The following is a 20,264-nucleotide window of genomic DNA, read 5'->3' on the forward strand; positions in this document are numbered from 1 at the left end:
TTTTTTTCTTTCCTCTATTTTTTTTATGTAGTTTATTGTTTATAATTAATTTATTCACATAAATACAATGTTTTTACCTATTTTAAATCTTTTTTACATTTTATGAATAGAATTTATTACACATCGATTTGTTTTTTAATTTTATTTACTGTATTGTTACCCTTGTACATATAGGTCATCCGCTTTCATCGGGATATTAATTTTTAACGGGAAAACTTTAAGTCAAAAATTTAAAACTATTATGGAAATGGTTATATTTTGATAAAATCTGTCCATTTCTGTAAAAAAAAATGGCTTACAAAAGTACTTATTGGAGTACTAAACCGATTCGCCATTATTCGGGTAGGTCGGTGCGGTTTGGCGGGTCTCCTTATCTCCCAATACATCATGTAATGTAAATAATTTTATTGCAGGAAATCTATAACTCCAAAATATATGAATTTTACATAATTAGATAGCTCTTAATGAGGGCTATCTATTTCTGCAAACTAATTAAAAGAATTTACATTTTAAAAAAAGTTTTTGACAGAAAGGTTGTTGTAGTTTTTGCTCTATGTATATACTCGACTCACTAGAAATATGTATAAATTGTATTTCTTTTTCAAACTTTTTTTCCTATTAATTCCACTCACAAATTATAGAGAAATGGATAGCCCTTACCAAGAGCTATCCATTTATGTAAAATTGATTAATTTTGGACCTACAGTTTTCCCGTAACGAATTATTTAAATTTTAAACTTATTTCGGGTAGGTCGGTGCGGTTTATTGGGTCTCAGGTAATTCCCCATCTCCCCAGTAATACGCAATGTTTAAGTATTTTTTCACGGGAAAGCTATAAGAATAAAACTAATAACTTTTACATAAATGAATAGCTCTTTGCAAAGGCTATTAATTCCTGTTATTTAAATTCCATTTATTGCTTTGGTATGGGGATTACCTGAGACCCGCTAAACCGCACCAAACTAACCGGTAGGGACCTGAACCCTACCAGAAGTTGTTGTCATGTTTTGCCTGACAGGGTTCAGGTCCCTGAACAAGAGGGAGCTGGTGGAGAGTGTGCACCGGAAAATGCATCGCGCTGTTCAAACAAGTGCATCGCGCTGTGCAAAAAAGTGCATTGCGCTGTAGGCTGCCATCGCTCGGAATCACCACGAAACGTCTCTGAGAGCCGTCGCGATGATCGATATCTAGTTGCCTTTTTTGTTTGAAAATTGGACGGTTGGCTTTTCTTTTTTTTTTCTGGCTTTTTTAGCTATTTCTGGCTTTTCCCGAAATTTTCCCATGATTTGGCTTCAAAATGGGCTTATTTTAGTTTTAACGCATAAAATATTTGAAAACATAAATCTGGCAACGTTAATTGCAGTCGGCATAAAGCATATGACCATATGTGTATCAGTAAATGCAGCATGACAGCATTGAATTCAGGGGCAGGGCTTCAGCTTTCCGCAGACAGCAGACCTACTGGCCTAGTAAACCGAGTCCATAAATATCTACCCCCAAAAAAAAGGCGCGAAAAATAAAAATCGTCTACCGCTGCAAAATTGTTTTTGCGCATAGTGTTATGCATCGGCACAGCGAGTATACAACTCTACGCATACTTTCAATCAGCTTACAATGACAGTAAGCGCAAAACCAATTTTGTTGCGGTACTTTTATGTTTCGCGCCTTTTTTTTTGGGGGGTAGATATTTATGGACTCGGGTGTACTAGTAGCGGTACTGCAGTAGGGCCAGTGCCAATACCCGGTACCCCGTGGGGCCCTAGCACTATAGCAGATGAATAATGGGATTCGTATTTTTAATATGTTAAATTTTCAATGTCTTGCTGCCTGATACTCTGTCCAGGTCTGATACTCTTTCTGATCTCTGAGTCTGATGTCTCAAATTGAATCCTAGTGGGGAATAGTGGCAAACCTAACCAGGAAAAAAAAGAATACACCAAAAATACTGATCTTACTAGCTTTTGTTACGTGTATGACCCTGTTTGCATACTGCTCGGTAGATGGCAGGTCGATCAGTGGCCGGGATTCACCTGTCTGTCAGAGATGACAGATAGTTCTCGGATCCGGCTACCGGCAGACCTCAAGAAGAAGCTTCGCGAAAGCCAGCTACTCATCGCGTATTGTGGATCTACCTCTGTGTTCTTAAATAAATTGTGCTCTGTGATTCACGGTTTGTATTTGTTCTTGGTTTATTCGGATTATTAACGAGTGCAACACTTTAATAGTTATTTTTATTTTTGAGAAAGTGGCTTTAAAAGTGGCTTTTTTTTACATTTCAAGTGGTATTTATTTGCCCGATTTAGCAACTTTTTTGGCTTTAGAGAAAACTATTTCGTGGCAACACTGATGTAAACAACAGCTAACTGTGATTGTAAAGGTAAAATCAAGGCCTACTTAATGCTTAAGGGCTGTAAACTCGTATACCTCCTATGGCGGTGACGCGTTACCTGGCAACAACTAATGAGAGGAAAAACAAGGGTTACGACGACACCATCTGGCGCTCGCTACTGCTACTGCTTCGAAAACCTAAATACAAGATTAAGCAAAAACAGGGTTTCCTTGTATTTTTCAATAAAGAGTATCTTAGAATCCTTAACTTTTAGTTAAAGAATTCCAGTAAGTGTAGAAAATCACCTCTTTGAAAAAGATTTGTGTCCACTAAGTAATATTTTCATCATTAGATTTCACAATTTTATTTTTTGTCAAAGTTGTTGGAAAAGATTTTTTAAAAAATACAAGAAATGGGATCTGGAAACAGAAATTGCTACACATACTAACCAAGATACGTAGCAATTAACTGAAAAAAAAAATTGAAAAAAATTTAACACTGATTCACAAAATCCACTTTGTATTGGGAAATAACACTTTCAGCCAATACAAACAACGCAAAACATGACATAAACAACCAGAGAAAATGGCGGACATCGAAACAATTGACACGCGAAACCGCGATGTGAATTGCCTCTATTGTCGATACCTTGTACCTGCCAATCTTTTACGAGTCAACATTCCGTACTTTGCTAATTGAACTGCTGAAATGCTTCTCACAATCATGCAGGTAAAAAAATGTTTAGCTCTTTACCTGTAAATGTTTAAAATTTAATGTTAGCCGTTCCACAATGAACTTGTTATTTTGGCCGCTCAGTACACACGAAGCGTGCTATCAGGATTACTAATTTTTTTTTAATTTACTTAATTTGTTTCTGTTTTTAGTTAGGTATTTAAAATTGCGCAAACTAAGATTAACTATATACAGAGGTTACGGCTGCGCTGAATTCTAGGGGGCAATAGCATTAGCAAACACTGGAGACCCCCAGAATTCTGTGGGGTAATAGCATTTTAGGTCGCTAGAGGCCCCCAGAATTCTGGGGGGTAATAGGTGTGACCGATTGTAAATATACACATACACAATCAGCACGAAGTAGCAGCCAGGGTAAATTCCACTATCCAAGCTGCCAGTCTTATTTCTAGAGGAAAATCTCGGCAGAATGTGAATTAAGATGTTGGGGAATCTGACCATGCTTTTCACAAAGTATCCTATTTCGAGAGGCATGGTTGTATATGCTATACTATGGCCCAGTTCAGATCTATTTCGCCAAGCAGCTACCAATGGAATCCAAAAAGATAAAACGTACGCGGCTGATTTTTTAGTAACTATCCGTGTTGTCCCTTACAAAAAAAAAAAAAAAAAATGGAAGAAAGAAGCTCCATAACTTATACTTAAAGTTTATAAAATATTGGGTAGAAACATTGTTCATTACATTTTATTTGCTGTGTTTACAGGACATCTACCGATTTCATGAGACTCACTAGGTTCTCTTTATTTGGTACTTTATGGGTTGCACCCACAGTATTTACTTGGGTAAAAATATCAAGCAGACTTATCCCTGGATCTAGCCTACGAGTTGCAGCATTCAAAGCACTACTTGAGCAATTTACTTATGGCCCTTTTAGCATTGTCACTTTTTATTTTGGAATGAATCTACTGGAAGGCAAAAGCTCCAAAGATGCATGGCAAGAAGTACAGAATAAATTCCTACCAACATGGAAGGTAATGATGAAAAATTATTTGTTGGTACTTTAATTGATTTCCTTTCACTACCATTCAAGATGGGAGTCAAGTTTTGGCCCATTGTGCAGACTTTAAACTTTGCATTGGTACCTGAAAAAAACCGAGTTGTATTTGTTGGTTTGGCAAGTTTTGTCTGGACAACTTATCTTTCATTTATGGAAATCAGCCCGTCAAAGTGCAAGAAAGTCTAACTTTTGTACATATGTCCGATTTTGCCAAATACGCCAATTGTAGAAACAAAAATTTCTCATATAAAAATTTTAATAAGATTTTAAGAAGATAACAACCATATTATGTGTTGGTTTTAAATCATTATCTTTATCTAAAAACGGGCGACATACATCATTTCAAAGGATAAGGAAAAAGTACCGTTCGTCTTTGGAGGGAAGAGGAAAATAACGAAATAAATGTTTGGCAGATTTCTAAAGATGAAATGTGTGAAGAGGGTTTATTTAGAGTATATCGGGAATTTGTAATGAATGTAAAATCCTCGTGACCCGTTGCGGACCGCAACGGGTCACGAAATTAAAGATAATGATTTTAGTCAAAAACCAGATTACCAGCTGCCATAATATTTTGGGGATCAACGGTATTTTTTATGGAATGAAGCACATTGATGGCATTGGAAGTTAAAATGGAAGGCAGCCACTTCTTTCTGATTTTGCCTACGCCGTGGTGGTGCGACAAGGAGCCTCCAGATGCCATGATTTCATTGCGGGCGATTATTTCTAGCTCTTCGTACACCTCTACCGCCTGCAACATGCTCATCGTTCCATAGTTGAAGGCAAAGTAGAAATAAATGCAGGCACCAGCATCGTATACTTGAGTGACTCGCGCCGAAATAAAAGAATGCGAAAATTTGCGATCTAATAATAAAAAATAGAGTTAAACCTAGTTTCCGGCATTAATTTGATAAACTTTATGAGAGATAATAATAGTACCAGCGCATTCCTTCTCCAAACGGCTTTTGGTGTTGTTAACTACGTTAACGACTCGATCCCACGGTACAGACGTTTCGAAGGACTCTGCAACAACACCATAATTCAACCCAATGTCCTGGAAATAGATGTAGCCAAAATATGTTTCAAATACTTCCCAAACGAAAGAAAATTCATATTACTCTGATGTAGGCGATGGCGAAAGTCAGTTGATAGCCCCGTTTTCCGTTGTGCTCTCCAGCAGGGATTCCTTGAAACTCAAGGCCTATAGTGTTGAGCTTTTCTTCTTGAACAGCTACTTCTTTGATGGTCCCTTCCATTACAATGGTAGCGACGCAAATTTTGTTAATGTCCAATCCTTTCAAGCGAGTCAGATAGAAGTTCTTCAGACCATCGACTATAAGCCCAAAAGGACCCTTTGATGGGCGCAAAGCTTGGCCAAACTGGAACTGCTGGTTGTCCATGAGACGCAGGGAAGCCGGTTGACAGCGCTACCAGAAAAGAACTAATTGACAAACCTGTCTCAAAATTACTCATATAGTAAAAGAATAAAGCTCACGTCACGGGCAACTTGTCTCATGAATTTGACGCCACAATCGAAATCCGGAAAGACAAACGAAGCATATTTTCGTAATGGTGGAATGGGCCGAATTTTTATGGTTACTTCTGTGATTACTCCCAATGTCCCTGGAAATTATAAAACGTGTTTAAGTACATGATGGAATTTTGCCTGATTTAGATGAAGTACCTTCAGACCCGATCATCACATGGTTCATATCTGGACCTGTTGAAACCCTTGGATAAGTTCCGCTGCTTCGCCATTCGCCGCTGGGCGTCACGGCCCTTAGTGCAACCACCAAGTCTTCAATATTTCCGTAGCGGTTTTTTTTCATGCCTGAAGCTCTTGTGGCTACCCATCCCCCAAGACTACTCACCGAGTAAAAAATAAAGAAAAGTTCGCATTAATACATAAACTAACTGCGGTTATTTTAGTGATGGAACCACATACCTCGAAAATTCATATGAATCCGGTTCATGGCCTGTCGTATAGCCTCTTTTCTGTAATCGATCTTCGAGATCTTTTCCAATAATACCCGACTCGACATGCGCAACCAAGTTCCCATCGTCAATCCACAAAATTTGATTCTACACAGAAAATTTTTTTAAACACAACAAAATGAAATGAAAACATCCGACAGATGGTGTAAGGAATGGAGTTACCATCTGTGAAGTATCTAATGAGACTATCATTCGTTGTTCGTCGCGTTTACAGTCTACTGCTCCGGTTACGTTCGTGCCCCCTCCGATGGGTACAACAGCGACGTTGTATTTAAAGGCCAGGGCTACTAACTCTTCCACGTGAGAGTGACACTCTAAGGAGAATATATATCTACATATTAGTTTTTTGAATGGTATAACCCACTATATATTGTGCTTCTAAAACAGTTACCTGGCCAAACGACAACATCTGGTATCCTGAGAAATTGGCCTCCCCTTAAGAGGGCAATGTCATGCAGTGTGTGGCCATGGGCACGGAATAGTCTGTCCATCCCCTCAAAAGAGAATGTCATGCTGGTGTTCTTCAAGCCATTGACAAAACCTGTTAACAATAGACTAATGAAAACACAAACAGGCTAGGAAAGCTTTAGAAAATACCTTCATTCAAAATGGGTTCTGGATAACTTGGTTCACCCTGAGGATCCTTCTTTTTTTCAGGATGAACACCAATTGTTGTACAGGCCCAGTCATAAAAGTGTGGGAGATCTGCGCTGGCGATTTCATAGCGACTGCCACTGAAAGTAAAGACATATTTTGGATGTTGTTCTGTGCCGAGATTGTTCAAAACGAAACCAGAATCTTCGTAACCCCATCCGTTCCATCGCAGTAACTCTTGTCGTTTTTTGGGTATCGAACTTGGTATTTTCGGTGCCACCTTGTCACCTGTAGATCATAGGTTTTGAAGAAATAAATTAAGAGTAATTTTATAAGTCATTGCATCAAGGTAGAACGAGGAGCATGATTTAACGATGTCAAATTATAAATAACAAATAAAAAGTTGGCAATCGGTCACTACCGTAAATGTCAAAAACGGGTTTCGTCTGCACTCTGTTACGTAAAAGGGAAAACAAAACCGGTGCCAGATTCAATGAAATTACACGCAATGATTCACAAGAATCACAACTATCAATGTCCGTTGTCTCAGCCAAGAGGAAATAAAGAAAATATGCATAAAATGAGGTACCGGAATCCTTTGTAAGATGTCGGTGAATAACGGCTAACCGGTCAGCACTAGAATCTGCCATTTGTGAATATTATTTAAAATTAAAGCTATCGAAAACGCTGTAAACACGTTAAACTGAAGAAACTTTGGCGCCAACTTGTAAGCCCAGTCAAGGCAATACCACAAGACAGCGTTTTAAAAACAAACGCAACCAGAAATATCAGCAGCAACACTTGCAAGACTTTCCAAGACGAAGAAGACTTCCAACCGCTTGGCGGTCGCTGCAACGCTCAACTGAGCGCACTCGCTTCCAAACAACACAGACATACCCGGCTTTTCAGCATGTCCCCAATCCCCACCCTCCTCCTTCTCCTATCTCCCCCTCCTTGTCTTTCTCTTTTCACAATTCTTTAAAGGTGTTTTTCGTCTTTCGGTCTGCCCTTATCATTTCTAGTGTATAGAGTTCCCTCTTCGATTCACCGCAACCACTGTATACAGAGAGCGCCGTCTCACCTCTCAGATAAGAACTGTGTACATTCACATAGTGCTCTCTGCAAACAGCTGGTCGTCAGAAAACATCTTATTGTCAGCTGAAAAAACCTATAGCAAACAGAAGAATACAAAAAAAAATATACGTCGATTCTGCCTGAATAGGTTTCTTTGTGGAATCCAACTAGTCTTGTTTTTAAAATATATCCATGGATAGACCTATACCTGACGACAGAGTGTTTTTTTCAGGTGGCTCTGGAAGTGGAACGAAAGTGTTAATCACAACTTGTCGTGGAATTCGGATTAGTAATTGTCCCTTGATCCGCCATCCTCTCTATTAAACAAATGGTCAGTTTCATGAACTCAATTATTTATCCCATTAGATTTCGAAATTTATACGTAAGGCAGCTTTTTACTGAATCCTTAATAGAGTGTGCTTTGGATTTGTAGTGAAACCTTTTGTCAACTGATTCACGGATCTTGCAGTCGGTCCAAGTGGAACACACAATATTGATTGCTGGGCATCATGCCACAGAAGCGTGTTACCACATTTCTTACCATAAATGTTTTAATGAAAAGATCTTGTGTCTTTTTCACGTAACTGGCGGTGACAAACCTTGGGAACCTCTTGAGATGGTATTTGAAAGCAAGAACAATAAAACAAAAAGAGGCTTTATTATTATTGTTTTATGTCACAATATTAAAACTGTTCAGCTGGAGAATGTGGGTGAGAGAGATAAAAATATGCAAAGGCAACTGCATTTAATACTATGGTCACCACAGTGTACGGGGATTTTCGTTTTGACAGACGAAACAAGTGAATTATTATTATACTGCTATTGAATGGCTCAGGAATTACGGCCATGTGGCAACAGCTTTTCTCATCACGCACGTAAAAAAAACATATTTGAAAGTTTTAGTTGCACATATGAAATTATATTGAGCGAGTGGGACTCTGCTGTAAGCAACTGGACGTCATTGCCCGTTTTATTTCGTCTTGCTGTTTTTATTCAGGTTCTTCTGATGTGTTGTTTTTTTATTTTCACCTTTTATATGCTTTTGTTTATTTCGCTTTCTTTTCTTTTATTGGGTGTCTTTTAGGCAACGACCGAAACGACATTGGCTACAGGAAACTCTTCGTGGATAGAAGATAGGAATGGATGTCATGATGGAAGTTAGAAAAACATAACGACGAACGGCCCAATGACCGGCGAATGTTTTATTTATCACCATGCGGCAGTCACAGTATTCATTCGACACTTCCAGCCTGCCCAGTTCTTTTTTTTAGTCTTTTAACCCTGTAGAAAAAATCTCTGTTACTTTGATGTATTCTATTGCTAAAAAATTTTTTTTTCAATGAAACAAAACCCGTTTCGACCTGGGTTATACAACTGAAAGTGAGTTGACGCAAGCACCGCCAAAGACCCACAGGAAATCGTTCGAAGACTGTTAAAGTGAAACTTTTATGATTTTTGGCATCAAGGTGTCTGAATGACATGTCTGAGACTACCAAATCTTAATTTTGGGCATTAAAAAACGAGAGTATTTAGTGTACTACCTTAAAGCTGTTAAGATACCATTTCTCCGCTGAATATGCACGTTTTGATCGGAAGCTGCAGGGCAAACGAATATTTTCTATTAGGAAAATGATAAAAAAAACCATTGGAATATGAAGCTGGTTCAAAGTTTTCTAGATTGGATTGCATAATATAAAAACAAATGTAAAAATGTTTGATTGGTTTTCTTACATATAACCCCTGGAGTCTGTGGAGGCATTTTGGTTTACCGAGATTCATAACAGAGTGGCTCCGGATTGTTCCTCTTCTCTTTAGAGAAGATTTCTAGGGGAACAATGCTGTGACTCTATTTCGATGCTTACGCCCTAAATGTCTATTTTATCTTGAACAAACTGTAAGATAACTTAGGTTAGGGACACACATTTTTGGATTTCTTTTATGTAACTATAGCGTTTCCCTGCATTAGAATAAAATAGCATTTTAAAAAACAAACTAAACAACCGGAATCTAAATAACTGAAAAATAGGAAGAAAAAGAGAAAGGAAATGTTACGCAAAAGGTCAAATTCCGCCTCTTTCTCACTCTCTCCCTCTTCCAGGGGACAGACAACCGGACTCTTCTCGGGTATTTTTTTATTTCCTTCAGGCTACAACAGAGCCCACACATACATTGTTTCCCTACTCAAGGTAGACATGCACATGTTATTTCTTCGATTTTTTTTCTTTCTTAACAACGTGGGGACTGATAAAAAAAAGAAAGGTAGAGCTGGTTAGTTAGTGAATACATACCCCTTACGCAAGGTGTAACAGAATTTCATGCTTAAAATAATCACCTTATTTTTGGCTTTATGCATGAAGTTTCAAGCGTTCATCATAGTAAAATTGCTAGATTGAAGCGGACGCCAGAAGCGATGAATTACGTCATGCAATAGTCATATTTTGGATGTGCGATGTTACCTGTGCGACGTGGCCTACTTCCAGCCGTATACTAGGAGCGATTTTCTTTTTAAAATAGTAAGCGGAACCGAGAAAAAAAAACGACTGGGGCCGTGAATGGGATCAGCCGCAGGCTAGAAGAAATCTGACAACCTGTTCCTAAATTTAACTCACAAAAAATAAAGAAATAAATAAAAGTAAATACCGTACAATACCATACGGCAGTCCGACATTATCCTGGTTCTGACATAATACCCGTAATCAAAGGAACTTTTAATAACATTTCCGCCATATGTAAATAAGGGAATTCAACAAGAAAAGAAAAAAATTGCAAAATAAAAAAATGCCGGATGTGTGACTAAGGATTCAAATGGCGTACTAGAAATAGACACATCTCATTTTAATTACACTGTCTTTTAATAAATCCATCCTTTGTGGCTTCTTTGATTGAAGAAGTGTTCCAGGAAATACTGAAAGCGTGGAAATTCAAATTTTTCTCGTCATATACGTGTAGTTGGAAAGCCATCTAGGATCCTTAAGACACAACCAACCACATGGCTTTTTCCGAAATTTCTTCCATAAAGACATTCGTGAAACTAAAATATGGGCGGTGGCGATAATAAACGTCGCTGGGGAGGTCTATTCTACCTGCTTCTAATACAAGTTTCAGTTTCCGATTAGCCTTTCAGAAGGAATTGAGTGTCCATTAGAGACACGAATGAAGTTTTACCATAAATGGAGATGTCAAGAATTGGGAAAACTGAAGTTCATTCTTTCAAAAAGAGTTGTTTTGTTTGAGAAAATCCTATGTTCCTACGTCACCAGGTACAGACGGCATTCTTGACGTCACCAACTTTTCTGTGGTGAAGGAAATACGTGACGAATGCCTGAAACTACTATAACATGCAGCAATTCATGGCCAGCCAGAAACCATGCGCCTCAGAGGGCGCCAACCAGATTATCGTAATGGCAGTTACGCTCGCCATCTGCTGGGTAAATTTGTAATTCAATTGATGAAACATTTCTTTTTTTTTTATCGAACCGATAAAGCGTGTAGAATCTTTCATTGCCGCAAAATCTATCCCCCTTTTTAAATTCATGAATATCAGATAACTCACTTGAATAATTAAAAATCAGAAGTCAAATCTGAACGCCGGGAAATTTTCTATTGCCGCTGTATCACCCAAACTATTATCGAGATATTATAGGCACCGAATACGGAATAAGAGATTCTAATTTTCCGTAGTGCTCTCAGTAGTGAACCATATTTTTTTGTATTTAATGAAAGTCACATGAATTCTTGTGGTCTTGCTCAGGTAATTTTGAACCTATTTTCAAACTTAAGTGATAGAGCAATTTTCGCTTTTAGTAGTTTGTCAAATAAAAGTCACTTAACTAAGAGATCAACACTTCTAAAATTCCCATCGGTTCTGGCTGCTGATCGCTTTTTTTAGCAAAAGACATAATCATTGCTTCTGAACTTGTCTTTCAATGTAAGATCAAAATGTTTTTTTCTTTTAGATAATTGATTACTCACACATGCTTTTTCTTTTCGGTAATTGACTACTCAAACAAGAAAGACTCACCTGAAACTGAAAACCCGTTGAGCTACAGCAGTTCAAAAACCATTCGGTAGATGGATTTATTAAAGAATTATTCCTTGGAAGTAATTAAATCGTAAACATTTGTACATAAAATTATTGTCTAGGTTTTTTTACGCCTAGTTAATTAGCATCAGTTGCCTAAAGCAAAAGAAACCGTTGCACTTTTGCCTCACTCAACGGTTTTCCGTTATCACTTTGACAATACTTTCGGGTAGTGTTTGCATGAAGCAATGCTCCAAATATATTTTTCGTAATTATCAACATTAAACTGGCAATTCCATGTATTTTAATTGCATTGTCATTATTAATTTATGTATGACAATTGATGTGCATTTTGTCCTTTTCTATATGCCAGTCTAGTAGATTTGGGCTTCTTCTTTGACTTCTTAGTGTCACACTTCGTTAAATCGTCGTTGGAATGTGCAATTTAAAAACAAATTTAGACTACTTGTAACTAGTGTAACTCTAAAGAAAAATCCTAGTAAACTGAATGTCGCAAAGAGTTGTTAATGAGTGGATTAAAATAGCCAAGCTCCCAAGATTTTAAGGAAATCTATCACCAAGTCTCGATTGCAGAGGGGTGCGATCTCAGCCTTTTACACGATGATTTTTTGTTGTTGTAATCAAATGGACATTTCTCCAAGAGAAAAAAACTGCATTTTCCATAGTGCAGTCCTGTCGGTTTCATGTTGGCGCGACTGTTACAAACGATTCCAATTTCGTCAGTTATAATTCTCGCGCTGAGGTCATTGTCTCAACCGATGCCAACGCCCGAAAGCCTCTTTTACGTTGTGATAAAATTTCGTAGGTAAAACACCACCGTCATGACAGAACGACGAACGATTCCTATACCTCAATTTTCGACGATTCGATTGCAACATTTTTCAGGTGAAAAACGATTGAGAACAACTCTGTAACGAACAAAAATGCTGGGATGTTAAAAGTCAGAAAAAGCGCGAGCGTTGTCAGCCGCCATTATAACGCAATCCATTCTCGACTCGGTTTCGCCCTCTTGTTTCGTTGACTCCCTCGTAGAATAAAAATATTTTGGTTTTATTCCAAAAATCTTGCATTTTCTAAATTGTTGGAACAACGAGTTAAATGAAACAATATACCAGAAAAACTAAATATTTAACGTACCAATTGGAAAAGAAAAATAAACAAGCTGCTCAAAGTTTTGAGTCCCCAAACGTCGCTTCGGTTTCAAATCGGATCGAGGCATTTTCCTCGCCGAGTCATCGTTTGTCGTCTCAGCGAAAATTGTAAGCAAAAATGTCGACGTAGCAAATTAATTTCAGTAGTTTTTTAAATACAAAACATTGACGTAAAGATTATTATTACACCGAAATAGTGTGTATGTGAGTTTACTAAATGGATATCCTAAAGAGAGGTAAAGAAATCACTCAAGAAATGTTTCCACTCATTTCTGTTCTTCACAAGTTGAATAGAAAAACAACTTTTCGTTCAAAGAAAAACCCTATAAAACTTGCTCAAATCGAACCGTGATTGACATTAGTATAATCTGCTTGATATACAGATTCGTTTGATATAACTTTGCATTCGTTTCAACAACGTTTTGATATAAAAACCAGCAAAAAAAGATTGAAAGGTGGGAACAAGAGAACAGCGAAAAACAAGATGGGGATCAGCGCGCGCGCGGGACGCCCACCATCGTTTGTGTTTCTTCTTTGACTTTGGCTATTTCTAGAAACTCGTCAAATCAACATAAAAATCTGCAATTAATTGACTTCGATAGAAAATTCTCTGCTGAATAGAAGAGTGTTTGTTCCTAAATGATTCCTTAGAAAAACAACGGTTGGCAGAAATTAATTGAAGAGCATCACTAGATTGCGAATGGACCGACGGACGAATCAAATCTTTACGATGAAGACGAAATTTTTTCCACGTAAAGAAGAGAACACATTCTGATAGAAGAAAACATTGCCTTTCTAATGGTGTTGATTTGAAATGGATGCGACAATGAGAAATGTGTGAAATAATTGATAGAATCGGCTGGACAAGCACAGTCAAAACCCAAAACTTCCAAACGGGTAGCGCATTCGGACTTTTTCCTCCCGTTTAACTCTGAAACGTCCGCACACCGAGTACAAGTAGCTGATCTCCCCCTGCAGTCAGGATTGTACTCTCTTGCTAGCAGTTTCGTTCTCTTTTCTCTCTTACTACCACACGCAATTCTCCCACCAATCCAAGATGGCTGAAGAAACAAACGTCGTTGCTGAAACCGTTGCTGAACAGCCCGCTGCTGCTGCCGCTTCTCCCGCAGCCAAGCCAAAAAAAGCCGGTAAAGTAGCCAAATCAACGGCAAACAAAACTCCCGTGGTCAAGAAGACCCGACCTGCTGCGGCCAAAAAGGTAGCCTCTCCCGTCAAGACTGTTGCTGCTGCTATACCGAAGCCCAAGAAGGTGGTCAAGGCAGCTGCTGGCTCCGCTCATCCTCCGTACCTTGAGATGGTCACACAGGCAGTGATTGCACTGAAGGAACGCAGTGGTTCTTCCCGCCAGGCAATCCTCAAGTACATTCTCGCCAACTTCCAGGTAATTGCTATTTTTATTTTCAAAATCTATTCATGAAACAATTACCTAACTGTTTCATTATGTTATTCAGGTCGGTTCTGACCCCAAGTCCGCCAATCTCCACCTGAAGCAGGCCCTTAAGCGTGGCGTCACCTCCGGAGTGCTTAAGAACACCAAGGTAATTTAGACACATTAGCCTAAATATTTTGTTGAAACATTTAATTAATGTGTGAATGTTCCTTGAAATTGATAGGGTGCCACTGGCGCTGCTGGATCTTTCCGTGTTTCTGCTGAGGCTATGAAGCCCAAGAAAGTCGACAAGAAGGTGAAACCAGTCGTTGCCAAGACACCTAAAGTTGTCAAGAAGGTTTCATCCCCGAAAAAGTCAAAGGCCGCTGCTAAGAAACCCGCTGCACCCAAGAAGGCCATCGTTGCCGTCAAGAAAGCCGTACCGGCCGCTGCTAAGCCCAAAGTAGCCAAGCCCGTTGCTGCCAAGAAGGCTGCTGCTCCTGCCGCCAAGAAGCCCGTTGTAGCCAAGAAAGCTGCTGCCCCGAAGAAGGCGGCCGTTAAGGCACCCAAACCTAAGGTAGCCAAGCCAGCTGCTTCTCCGAAGAAAGCTGCACCTAAAAAGGCCGTCGCCGCGAAGGCAGCCAAAGCCGCAAAATCTCTTAAAGCCGCCACAAAGAAAGCAGTTGCCAAGAAATAGATACCTTTCATCAATTTCATACCTCAGTAGCCCCATTTCTTACCAGTTTGAACTGCATCGCGATTCACCGACTTCAAAAGGATAAAATCGAAAAGCTCATTCATTAAGATCTCCATGTCCACGACTGATGCTCCCTCAATTCATCTGTACATTCTATCGTTCATCATCCCCAGATCTAGACATCCATTTATTCTTATCATTATACGAGATATCTTGTTGAAAGAAGAGTGACTTGTACATATAATAATGGCAATCTAACAAATAAAATTCCGTATTTACTGAAAGTTTGTCTTGAAATTTAAAGCATTTCAACGCGATAGTACAACTAAAGGAGCTTTAACGGACGGGTCCAAATGTAACGAACAGGTTGTGCTAAAGGTAAAGGGAGAAATGCAACAATCCGCAAACGAGATGTCGAGATCAAATAAAATATAACTATTGGTTTGAAAATTTTCCCACATTCGGATGCAAAAAGCCTTTTCTCACCACAGCCGATGCCTTGACATTTTTATCGCAATTGAAACCAAATAAACTTTCAGACTATTTGAAGCGACTGCAGGAAATATGGAAACTAAATGAAAAAATAATTTCTTACCAACATGAGAAGTAGCTGCTATTAAAATCGCCATATTCGCTAGGTGGCTCAGCCGACTATGGGGAGGGAGGGATGTATTTCTTTTTTGGAATTCCCGACGATTTAAACGATAGGTTTAAACCTCTGCAACTTTTTGACTATTTTTTTAATGATTAGAAGTATTCGTGAGTTGTTTGTTTGTTCTGAGGGGGAGATGTTAAACAATTTTTCTATTGATGAATGGTATTATGTAAGTTCGAACAATTTCCGCTAGAGTTCTGATAAAGTTTACAATTTTTCGTTGCAATACTGCTGAAAAAAATGTAACTGTAAGTTCTTTAGTAATTTGCTTCATTTGTTTTATTTTTTTTTATTTTTAAGGCACTCGATGAACACTAATTTTTCTTTGGTTTCTATGGGGAAAAAATGAAGGCAGTCCTTTGTTGCAATGTCCCCGAGGAGCTAGGTTTTTTTAAATGACGCGTAAAAGCATGGAAGTCAGGCTTGTTCAAAATAGTGGCCCGTCCTTCAGTGAGCCTCCTGGGCAAGGATGTGATTCCAGGTAAAACTCTAATAGGTTGTTAACTGAAATGTTCGAGTAACCTTTATTTGCTTAACATTTGCATTATATTCTTACAATACTGCCATAGTTGTAACACTATAGAAGCGCCTTGCGGCTGTTTACTCATCCTTCTTACACGTGGAAAATATCTCTGGCTTTTAGTGAGATTGAAAGGGTTAACTACATTTAAACACTAGATGGCAGTTTTAAGCAAAGTCTCCTTGAAACAATGCAAATGACAGAAATGCTTACACTTGTGTTTTGCACAGCTTCTCCATAGACAATTTAGCTATATTTCATAATCCAGTTTGATCGTCGAACATGGGGTACGTTGAAGGATTGATGGATAACGAATTTGAAGTAAAAACGATGAAACTTAAGATAAGGTGACTGAAAAGAACTCGAATCACGTAGATTGCCACACCATCATTGCTGTCATCGAAACCATAAGTATGTCTGTAAAGATACAAAGTGAGATGGCGTCGAGGTAAGTAAATTATATTTTTTTAAATTTATCGTTTTTAAATGATTTTGGCTCGTTCATGGTGATGCAATGTTGGTTTCCGATGACTAGATTCATGTTATAGATACAAAAATGCAAAAAGTTAGGGTTTAAGTTAAGAGGAAAGTGACTGAGAATTTCTTTACTTTAATAAAGTAGGGGAAAAAAATTAAATACAGTATGATGATGACTTAATGAGTAACTTATAGTTAAAAATCTCGTTAAGTTCCCTCTAAAAAATATACTTATCCCTGTAGAAGTATGAGTCATCTAGCGGGAGACGAACGAAATAGCAACACATTCCAAACTTTCCATTCGTTACGTTTCGTTGCGAGAAAAATGGTATTAAACAACCCAACACCACTGTTAAATTGCGTTTAGCTTTAGGATGAACCGTTAATGTACCGTTTTCTGAGTAACCCAAAATATTTTCGCAGAAGTAGCTAAGAAGACCGTATCAATAATTTCATTTTATTTTTTTATGATATTATGTCTTCACCTGGTAAGATTTAAAAAAACGAAACCATCAAAATATAAGGAAATATTTCCAGTCAATGTAATTTTTTATTTATTAGATTGCCAATATTATATGTACAAGTCACGCTTCTTTCAACAAGATATCTCGTATAATGATAAGAATAAATGGATGTCTAGGTCTGGGGACGATGAATGATAGAATGTACAGATGAATTGAGGGAGCATCAGTCGTGGACATGGAGATCTTAATGAATGAGCTTTTCGATTTTATCCTTTTGAAGTCGGTGAATCGCGATGCAGTTCAAACTGGTAAGAAATGGGGCTACTGAGGTATGAAATTGATGAAAGGTATCTATTTCTTGGCAACTGCTTTCTTTGTGGCGGCTTTAGGAGATTTTGCGGCTTTGGCTGCCTTCGCGGCGACGGCCTTTTTAGGTGCAGCTTTCTTCGGAGAAGCAGCTGGCTTGGCTACCTTAGGTTTGGGTGCCTTAACGGCCGCCTTCTTCGGGGCAGCAGCTTTCTTGGCTACAACGGGCTTCTTGGCGGCAGGAGCAGCAGCCTTCTTGGCAGCAACGGGCTTGGCTACTTTGGGCTTAGCAGCGGCCGGTACGGCTTTCTTGACGGCAACGATGGCCTTCTTGGGTGCAGCGGGTTTCTTAGCAGCGGCCTTTGACTTTTTCGGGGATGAAACCTTCTTGACAACTTTAGGTGTCTTGGCAACGACTGGTTTCACCTTCTTGTCGACTTTCTTGGGCTTCATAGCCTCAGCAGAAACACGGAAAGATCCAGCAGCGCCAGTGGCACCCTATCAATTTCAAGGAACATTCACACATTAATTAAATGTTTCAACAAAATATTTAGGCTAATGTGTCTAAATTACCTTGGTGTTCTTAAGCACTCCGGAGGTGACGCCACGCTTAAGGGCCTGCTTCAGGTGGAGATTGGCGGACTTGGGGTCAGAACCGACCTGAATAACATAATGAAACAGTTAGGTAATTGTTTCATGAATAGATTTTGAAAATAAAAATAGCAATTACCTGGAAGTTGGCGAGAATGTACTTGAGGATTGCCTGGCGGGAAGAACCACTGCGTTCCTTCAGTGCAATCACTGCCTGTGTGACCATCTCAAGGTACGGAGGATGAGCGGAGCCAGCAGCTGCCTTGACCACCTTCTTGGGCTTCGGTATAGCAGCAGCAACAGTCTTGACGGGAGAGGCTACCTTTTTGGCCGCAGCAGGTCGGGTCTTCTTGACCACGGGAGTTTTGTTTGCCGTTGATTTGGCTACTTTACCGGCTTTTTTTGGCTTGGCTGCGGAGAGAAGCGGCAGCAGCAGCGGGCTGTTCAGCAACGGTTTCAGCAACGACGTTTGTTTCTTCAGCCATCTTGGATTGGTGGGAGAATTGCGTGTGGTAGTAAGAGAGAAAAGAGAACGAAACTGCTAGCAAGAGAGTACAATCCTGACTGCAGGGGGAGATCAGCTACTTGTACTCGGTGTGCGGACGTTTCAGAGTTAAACGGGAGGAAAAAGTCCGAATGCGCTACCCGTTTGGAAGTTTTGGGTTTTGACTGTGCTTGTCCAGCCGATTCTATCAATTATTTCACACATTTCTCATTGTCGCATCCATTTCAAATCAACACCATTAGAAAGGCAATGTTTTCTTCTATCAGAATGTGTTCTCTTCTTTACGTGGAAAAAATTTCGTCTTCATCGTAAAGATTTGATTCGTCCGTCGGTCCATTCGCAATCTAGTGATGCTCTTCAATTAATTTCTGCCAACCGTTGTTTTTCTAAGGAATCATTTAGGAACAAACACTCTTCTATTCAGCAGAGAATTTTCTATCGAAGTCAATTAATTGCAGATTTTTATGTTGATTTGACGAGTTTCTAGAAATAGCCAAAGTCAAAGAAGAAACACAAACGATGGTGGGCGTCCCGCGCGCGCGCTGATCCCCATCTTGTTTTTCGCTGTTCTCTTGTTCCCACCTTTCAATCTTTTTTCGCTGGTTTTTATATCAAAACGTTGTTGAAACGAATGCAAAGTTATATCAAACGAATCTTTGCATCGAGCAGATTGTACTAATGCCTATCATAGTTTGATTCGAGCAAGTTTTGTTTGGTTTTTCTTTGAACGAAAATATATGTTGCCATTCGACTTTGGGCGAGAAGAGAAATGAATTGAAACATTCCGTTAGCGTTTGTCGTTGCCTCTCTCTTCATGATGGGCTGGCCATTATTAAATTCACAAGTACACACTATTTACGTTAACTAATTTACTCGAACCATTTTTTTTTTGTGGACTCCATTGAATGAATTGTTTAGATTAATTTGTTCAGGCTACATTTTTCGTAAGCAATCTATGAACAAGAAAGGTTGGCTTGGTGAGGAACTGCGCCGATCCGATTCGAAACCGAAGCGGCGGTTGGAGACTAGAAACAACTTGAGCAGCTTGTCGTTTAATGTTTTCAAGTCACAATTTCTTACTGCTTATTCAAGAGATGTGTTAGTTTCGTCTTATTTACTTTCCCAATTAATTAAAAACGCATGTTTGTTTGTTTTTTAAACAAAAACGTCATTAACTACTAGTGAGTCGACCAAGCTGTGGAGGGCGAAATCGAGTCGAGAGTGGATTGCGTTATGATGGCGGCCGACAACGCTAGCTCTTTTTCCGAATTTTGATATCCCAACTTTTCTGTTCTTTAATTAGGTTGTTTCAACTCGTTTTCTTACCCAAAATATAAAAATCGAATCGCCGAAAATCGGGGAATAAGATTCATTCGACTTTCTACTATAACGGTGATATTTTATCTACGAATTTAATATCAAAACGAAAAAAGGCTTTCGGGCGTCGTCATCGGTTAAGACAATGACTTCAGCAAGCAATTTATTTTCTGACGAACTTGAAACTTTTTTGATGCCTTCGTTCTTTTTCAAAATAAAAAAAATTAATTAAGAAAAACAAAAAGAACATTTTACGTTGATGCCATCGAGTTTGACGGAAACAAGGCATCATGTGATTTTTTTATTGACCGAGTATCAGGTACAGAAATAGCCCTTGTAGTTAGCAGTTCGTTGCGGATTATATCGCTTCTTTTTTCAAGTCATCTCGTGTCCGCAGTGTCTCATGACGACG

At 38.9% G+C, this 20,264-nt stretch overlaps 4 protein-coding genes and 2 long non-coding RNA genes across 10 annotated transcripts; 3 read left to right on the forward strand and 3 right to left on the reverse strand.

The window, feature by feature from the left end:
* Positions 1 to 2,171: 2,171 nt before the first annotated feature.
* LOC123470096 lies at positions 2,172 to 2,477 on the reverse strand. The gene is made up of 2 exons (XR_006643594.1): positions 2,425 to 2,477; positions 2,172 to 2,363 (listed from the first exon to the last, which is right to left on the reverse strand). It is a non-coding gene; the product is annotated as an uncharacterized LOC123470096 (long non-coding RNA).
* An 890-nt stretch (positions 2,478 to 3,367) lies between these two features.
* On the forward strand, positions 3,368 to 4,363 carry LOC116916782 (mpv17-like protein). The gene is made up of 3 exons (XM_032922133.2): positions 3,368 to 3,631; positions 3,784 to 4,051; positions 4,111 to 4,363. The coding sequence occupies exons 1-3, from the start codon at positions 3,501 to 3,503 to the stop codon at positions 4,261 to 4,263; spliced, it is 552 nt and encodes a 183-aa protein (XP_032778024.2). The 5' UTR covers positions 3,368 to 3,500; the 3' UTR covers positions 4,264 to 4,363.
* Positions 4,364 to 4,370: 7 nt separating this feature from the next.
* On the reverse strand, positions 4,371 to 7,505 carry LOC116916667 (alkyldihydroxyacetonephosphate synthase, peroxisomal). Its single transcript, XM_032921960.2, has 10 exons — positions 7,253 to 7,505; positions 6,667 to 6,951; positions 6,461 to 6,610; positions 6,232 to 6,383; positions 6,020 to 6,156; positions 5,759 to 5,937; positions 5,570 to 5,697; positions 5,193 to 5,501; positions 5,014 to 5,128; positions 4,371 to 4,938 (listed from the first exon to the last, which is right to left on the reverse strand). The coding sequence occupies exons 1-10, from the start codon at positions 7,311 to 7,313 to the stop codon at positions 4,613 to 4,615; spliced, it is 1,842 nt and encodes a 613-aa protein (XP_032777851.1). The 5' UTR covers positions 7,314 to 7,505; the 3' UTR covers positions 4,371 to 4,612.
* A 120-nt stretch (positions 7,506 to 7,625) lies between these two features.
* LOC116916827 lies at positions 7,626 to 9,729 on the forward strand. Of its 5 annotated transcripts, none has more exons than XR_004390853.2 (3): positions 7,626 to 8,068; positions 8,171 to 8,734; positions 8,822 to 9,729. It is a non-coding gene; the product is annotated as an uncharacterized LOC116916827 (long non-coding RNA). The 5 variants fall into 5 exon arrangements; XR_006643595.1 differs by having other exon boundaries at positions 8,171 to 8,356; positions 8,435 to 9,729; XR_004390852.2 differs by having other exon boundaries at positions 7,626 to 7,885; positions 7,970 to 8,068; positions 8,151 to 9,729.
* A 4,179-nt stretch (positions 9,730 to 13,908) lies between these two features.
* Positions 13,909 to 15,301, forward strand: LOC123466461 (histone 24-like). Its single transcript, XM_045169802.1, has 3 exons — positions 13,909 to 14,332; positions 14,403 to 14,489; positions 14,565 to 15,301. The coding sequence occupies exons 1-3, from the start codon at positions 13,988 to 13,990 to the stop codon at positions 15,015 to 15,017; spliced, it is 885 nt and encodes a 294-aa protein (XP_045025737.1). The 5' UTR covers positions 13,909 to 13,987; the 3' UTR covers positions 15,018 to 15,301.
* Positions 15,302 to 17,199: 1,898 nt separating this feature from the next.
* On the reverse strand, positions 17,200 to 18,577 carry LOC116916747 (histone H1B). The gene is given in 4 exon segments (XM_032922087.2): positions 17,200 to 17,937; positions 18,013 to 18,099; positions 18,170 to 18,448; positions 18,450 to 18,577. Coding segments are annotated over 4 exon segments (885 nt in total). The 5' UTR covers positions 18,516 to 18,577; the 3' UTR covers positions 17,200 to 17,484.
* Positions 18,578 to 20,264: the final 1,687 nt, after the last annotated feature.

Source organism: Daphnia magna, linkage group LG2 (genome assembly GCF_020631705.1).
Source record: "Daphnia magna isolate NIES linkage group LG2, ASM2063170v1.1, whole genome shotgun sequence".
Taxonomy (NCBI): Eukaryota; Metazoa; Arthropoda; class Branchiopoda; order Diplostraca; family Daphniidae; genus Daphnia; species Daphnia magna.